The following is a 6,933-nucleotide window of genomic DNA, read 5'->3' on the forward strand; positions in this document are numbered from 1 at the left end:
ATCTGCCATTGGCCCTAGTCAGGGCTAGAATATTTTAGCCTTAACCTGCCCTCAAGGCCAAATCTTGAGCCCAAACCCTATTCGAGCTCAGAGCAAGCTTAGAGCGGCGGGTCAAAGCCGTCAAGACCAAACTTGCACCCTAGCACCGGGGTTATTAGCTCCTTCTCCTATAATAGATATAAGCCCATTCTCTCTTATATATGAAATTACCGTTCCAAGAATCAGTCAATGTGCGCGTAAACTGGCTGGTTCTTTGAATCCTTCAATTGAAATTATTTCACTCCTTTATTTTGGTTTTATTAGGTTTTCATTGAATGTGACAATAAAAGCTTTGAGGGTTTTAAAGAGGGCTTTAAAAGCTTACTGTTGAGAGGAGATCAATTCTGAAATCAACAGTTGGTACCTTCTCTAATTTGTTAATTTTGTTACTTTATGGCTGACACATTTATCTTAAGGTCGTTATCATCCAAAGCTTATTAACCGACTGACATTAAACCCCCCACCTATCGTAGTTATTGGACTGATCATATCATACTCCAGAAGCACCTCGCTATTCATATATTTTTTTGACACTCTTTTGGAAAATTACATTTTGTATCGTATAGGTCTCTTTTTCGTATTTATATCATATGATTCATATCCACCCAAAAAGAGAAAAGAAAAACCATCATAGCGTGACTATAAACATGTATACATGATACAAGTATATATATATATATATATATATATATATATATATATATATATATATATATATATATATATATATATATATATATATATATATATATATATATATATATATATTTTAATCAGGACAAAAATATTATATTATTATAATTTAACATACAATGTATCTCCTCCACCACAAGGACTGGACCCGAAGAAAATTAGCACAATGGTTTGTTTCTCGCACATTGTGGATAACTTGACATTCACCAAAACCACCATTCAACTCCTCTGCATCCTCCAGGATGTCGCTACATACCAAGGAGCAACCACCCCACCCCTAATAAGATGGACAACATTAAGCGAGTCTGATCCAACCTTCATTCACCGGAATCCCTTCCGTTGGGCCTCCAACAAACCACAACGAATCCCCTTCAACCCATAGGAAAGAATGTTTACATCCTTCAACCCACTTGCAACCAAGGAATGAAATTTCGCTAAATTTCGCCGGTTCACCGGTTGGCAAACCAGGCAAACCAGCAAAATTTCAGGATATTATGGGGTGTTTTGGCCATATTTTGACCCCCATTTTGGGAGGTATTTTTGGTCATTTTAGACTCAAATTTAGTGTATACTTTAATTTAATGTCAATACTAAATAAATTTGAATTATTTCCTATAAGTTTTTCCATGCAAATTCTCTTTCTTAACTACATTTAACATGTTACATTATGAAGCTTAAATTATTGGGACATAATTGGAAGATTATCAGTTGACCTTGAATTCCACTACAGAGTCCCTTCATAATTTAGATTGTTTTCATAAATTTTTTTTATGTATATACTATTTTTTAACTACATTTGGCATGTTGCCTTTTGATGCTTAAATCACTGGGATATAATTGATAAGATTGTTCATTGATTTTGAAGATTTTGCTATAAAATATCTTCCTATTTGAATTATTTGCAGGAATTATTCTATGTAGATTCTCCTCCTTAACCACATTTGGCATATTGTCTTTTAAGACTTGAATCATTGTGACAGAATTGGTAAAATTGTCCATTGAACTTGAAGATCCCGCTATAGAATCGTGAGAGAAATCGTGAAAAATCTCCAAAATATCAAGATTTTGACAATATATCACGAAATTCTCTATATATCGATTGATTCGGCGATATATTGTGAGATATCATCGAATTTTCAGCGATTTTTGGAATATCGATTTCGCCCACTATCGAAATTACCGATAGAAAATTTATTGTATTTTGCGTGAAATATCGATACTTGGTTTATCGTGTATTAAATGTCAACTCCACCCATACTCACAATCACATACGAATGTCCACATGACAACAAGCAAAGGTCGGGACCCACAGGAAGAGAACAAAAGAGGGTGGACTGTCCCTTTTCGTGATGTAAATAATTGAGAAAACCAAGGGGGCTCTCTGCGTGTAGATCTCATTGTCCAGACGACTCTCAAAAATCCATTCCCTTAAGTGGGTCCCACAAGAAACGCGTATACAGCCTAAGGAGTAACAGCTTTGCTTTTATCTCCAATAAACCATGTCGGTGCGATCTACGCAATTAAAACCATCCTATGGGTAATGGTTGGGCCCACCCTAGTCTAGTGATCCAATCATAGCTAAGGCTTTCTGGAAAATCATTGCATGTAGGCCACGTAGATACCGAGTGAAGCGCAGAAGCGTACATCTTTCCCGTACAGGAAAGAGAAAAAAAGAATCGGACGGTTGAGAATCCTCGAAAGTAATTCATATCCATGCAGAATATAGCAATGGACCGCCCACGTAGAGGTTATTCAGATTCATACATAACCAAGCAGGGAATGAAGGAAGCACACAACTCAATAGTTCTGCACTGTTCTCACCGTCACACGGTTTCCATTAATGGCTTCGAGACCAAGCTTTCTATAAAATTAATTTCTCATAGACCCACCAGAGCCCACAGAGAGAGATCCCCAAAGGCAATGGCCCCAGGGCCAGGGGGCCATCAATAAATATCCTCTCCACCCGGGCAGGGCGGCCATTCGTCTACCACCCCTTTGGATGGGCGACATTTGAATGGCGGATACCCAACAGACATGTCGGCCTTCCAGACGGGCGGGGATGAGTAGTCGACAGATTGTTCTGGTAGTGAGGATCTGGATTTTAGGGACCGTGCTTCACCTTATTTTTTGAATTTTTTTTCATGTGTGAAATCTCAGCACTTAGGTACTCTTTAACTCTTTTTTCAAGTGTGAAATGTCAACACTTAGCCTCTAAATTTGAAAATTATTTTTTAATGAATAAAAATAATGGGTAAAAAGATCATTGTTAATAATTAGCTTCTATCACTGAGGGTGGAGAATTTTTTTACGATAAAAACAATGGATAGAAAGATTATTAAGTTTTCAAAGGTATTCGCAGGGTTATAATTCACTACTGTTAGGCCCCACTAAGGTTAAATCTTAGTTGGGCCAGAAGAGAGAGAAAATGTGTTGATGCGTTTCAGACGTCAGTGTGACGCGCGGCAATGGGAACAAATGGAGAAGAGAGAGAAGGAGAATTGAAGAAAGCCAGAAAGGTGTTCCTTTCCGCGTAGATAGATGAGTTTGAGAGAGAAAAGAAAAGAAAGAAAATCAGAAACAGTTGCAGAAGAAAAAGAAAGAAAGAAAAGATGGGTTCTCAGCTTCTTTATCGGGAATTCTGAAGAATCTGTGACGACAAAGACAAACGCTCTCTTTGACACCAATCTAACAGGAGAAGAGAAAGGAGAAAGAAAGATGTATTCTCTTCTCTTGTTGTCACTCCCCGTTCACACCTAATTTATCCCTTTATATCACTCTTTTTCTTTCACCACCTTCGCATAAATGATAATTCCCTCTCTTTGTTTCTTCAGAAGGCAATTTAAGCCCTCTTCTCATGTGGGTTTCGATAGAAATTAAATAATTTCTCCTGATCTCATCAACTTGATGAGCCATGGAAGGAAGAGATCATCACCATCGTCTTCATCATCCTCAGAATCTTTATCATCAACAGCATCTAAGTGTTAACATGGCCGACACAGGTGATCGTTTCCCTCAATGGAGTCTCCAAGAAACAAAGGAGTTCTTAGCGATCAGAGCAGATCTAGATCGTACTTTCATGGAGACAAAACGCAACAAGCTTCTCTGGGAAGTTATCTCCACCAAGATGAAAGAAAAGGGTTACACTCGTAGCCCTGAACAGTGCAAGTGCAAGTGGAAGAATCTCGTCACCCGTTACAAAGTAAGTAGTTCCCCTTTTCGTATTAGTTTACGTAGATTAAAATCTAAACCAAGATCTCATAGATTCATTAAAAGTACCCTAAAAGTTGATTTATGATGAATTTGTGATTCCAGGGGTGTGAAACCATAGAGCCTGAATCGATGCGCCAACAATTCCCATTCTACAATGAGCTTCAGGCAATATTCACAAGTAGGATGCAGAGGATGTTGTGGTTGGAAGAGGAAGCTGGTGCTGCTACATCTTCCGCCGTGGTTGGTGGCCGCAGTTCTAAAAAGAAAGGGCCGAGACTATCATCTGATGATGAAGATGATAATGAGGAAAGTGAAGGTGATAATAGGGTTGGTGGTAAGAAGAAGAAGAAAAGCAAGGCGGCAACTAGTAGTGGAGGAGTTGGTGTTGGTGTTGGTAGTAGTAGTAATAATAACAATTTGCAGGAGATAATAGAGGACTTCATGAGGCAACAGATACAAATGGAAGTGCAATGGAGAGAAGCAGTAGAGGCAAGGGAAGAGGAAGGAAGGTTAAAAGAGTTGGAATGGAGACAAACCATGGAGGCTTTGCAGAAAGAAAGGTTGATGATGGAAAGAAGATGGAGAGAAAGAGAGGAACAAAGACAGATGAGAGAGGAAGCCAGGGCAGAGAAGAGAGATTCTCTCATCACAGCTCTATTAAACAAGCTAAGGCGTGAAGAAAGGGACCTGTAATAGTTTTGATGTTCATGGATTCCTTCTCTGTAGAAACAAAAGAGACTCTTCTTTAGAGGTTTGTCTTTGGAACTCTCTTCTTAGCTTAGCTAATCTTGAAAATGGACTACTTCCTCAGTTTGTGTTTCGGTTATTATTCTTTGTTAACTTCTTCCTCAATTGCTTTACACCAACACCTCAATGCGTACACGTTAGACTAACTTTCTTTAAACCTATAAAAGATAAAATCAGATCCCCTATTCAATGCGTACACGTTAGGCTAACTTTCTTATATATCATGTAAAGAATGGCCCTAGAAACTCAATCTTTCAAACCCTAGGACCTCAGGAGTTTTCCCCTTTTTCGGGTGAAAACCCAAGGACCTTAGATCTAATTAGGTAGAAAATGGTTTGCTTCAGCCAAGATTCCAGTTCTTTAATGCATGAACAGATCCTTTCCAAGCATGGAGTTGCATAGTTAGACTCATTTGGATAAATTTTTGCTGGTGATGAATCAAATATTCATATCTGCCTAGTTGATAATTTTTGGGTGTTAATTAATTTCTCCTCCTTGTGAGTCTAGTTCTTTGTGTAAGGTGGTCTTCCATCTACAGGTTAGTTACTAGGGCATCTTCAAAGACTCCACCCACTCTCTTGCTCTACCTCCATTGCATGGAACCTCCTGCTCCTAGGGTTTGGGATGTACCCAACACAGTCAATCGTTTCAAGTAACTTTCATCAGTTAATTAGTGTCTATTAGTTCCATTTACTTTCCTATCATTTTCAAAATTCAATGTCCATCAATTCTTTATGCAACTCGAATAGGAACATGCATGAGCTTCTTCTAGTTCCTTGAGCTTGCTTGCTTCTTAATATATTCTCAATTTACCCTATAAAAAAAAAAAAAGGAAAGGAGAAGTTTAGTTTCATGCAGTTACATTTTTTCCTCTTTAGCCAGTTAAAGATTTTGAAGTTTCTCCAATGTCTATTAATAGTTTTCTTTGAAATGTCATATTGATATGCTAATCACTTACCCACAATCAATCAGAAGTTAAACTTTACTATTACTATAATGAGTTTGGATCCTCCACCCACGTGGCGAGAAAATTTTTGAACCCATATGATTGGATGCTTGACATGTTTCCAATCTAAAAGCATAATCTTCATGTACCTAAAATAGAAATTAACATAAATATTTCACATGTAGACTCTATTATAACTCCTTATACAATAGGGTTCTATCTTAGAAATACAAGTCAATGGATCTCCATATACAATAGAGTATACTTTACGGTAGTATGAATATACTCTTCTCCTTGGCTTCTGGTACTTTGTATCTAAATATTGTATTTCAAATGCTATTTATTCAAATGAATATGATTTTTATGTGCCCCCACCCCAACCCCCACACAACCACCACCCCCCCCCCCACAAATTTTTTTTGTATTATATCTCTCCTTATTAGAACTATGTTAATGATATGATTATGTCTGTCCTTGGCCAATATGATTCAAATTGAGAGTTGGTGATAATTTTCTTACATGCTATGATTGATTAAAATATGTTTTCCCTAAGATCTTAATCTATTTCTACGTTTTTTTTTACAAGAACAAATTTATACATTTTCACCCTTCATAAACAACATCATTATTAATGATGTACTTATAACAAATCTTATAATTTGCTATACTAGGTCTTTGACTAATAAAGAGAAAATATAAGGTAAGCCATTGGGTCATTTAAGAGGACACTATAATTAGGGTAGTTGTAAGTGTCTAATAAAGGTTGATTTGCTAATCATGATTAAGGGAAATTTTAGATACTAAGGGAAAGATTAGATACCAAAAGATCTTCATAATATAACTAATGCCCCCAAAAGGGAATCCTAAGGATTTACTGCCATTTACCTTGGATTGTGCTTTTACTAAAAGGGCTAGAATCAGAAAGAAATAAAATACTATAGACTATGTTAATATTCATTTTATTGCTTGTTTTATCTTGAAGGTTTTGTTTCTTTCAAATTTATGTCCAGATCAAGTAATAGAGATAGCTCAGTTATTAGCAAATGAAGCATTGGGTTTCAAGATGTCTAGATTCTGGTGGGGTTTATCCCCTTTATGTTCTACAGACTCTATAACCAATAGAAAATTTATCTCCTGCTTTAGCTAGTAAAATTTTCAATTTTCCTTTGTTAAAAAAAAAAAAAAAAAAAAAAAAAAACTAAAAAAAACCGAGTTAATATATAGGGAAAAAGGAATTTGTAGAACTGCAAAAGTTATTTAATTTAAAATTTATGAAAACTAAGTAAATTTATCCTCAA

At 36.5% G+C, this 6,933-nt stretch overlaps 1 protein-coding gene across 1 annotated transcript; it reads left to right on the forward strand.

Moving 5' to 3' along the window:
- Positions 1 to 3,106: 3,106 nt before the first annotated feature.
- On the forward strand, positions 3,107 to 6,023 carry LOC149008271 (trihelix transcription factor GT-3b-like). Its single transcript, XM_089167477.1, has 2 exons — positions 3,107 to 3,931; positions 4,045 to 6,023. The coding sequence occupies exons 1-2, from the start codon at positions 3,644 to 3,646 to the stop codon at positions 4,633 to 4,635; spliced, it is 879 nt and encodes a 292-aa protein (XP_089023603.1). The 5' UTR covers positions 3,107 to 3,643; the 3' UTR covers positions 4,636 to 6,023.
- The last annotated feature ends 910 nt before the right edge of the window (positions 6,024 to 6,933 follow it).

This window comes from Hakea prostrata, chromosome 8 (assembly GCF_041222555.1).
Source record: "Hakea prostrata isolate BN-2017 chromosome 8, UWA_Hpros_2, whole genome shotgun sequence".
NCBI lineage: Eukaryota > Viridiplantae > Streptophyta > Magnoliopsida > Proteales > Proteaceae > Hakea > Hakea prostrata.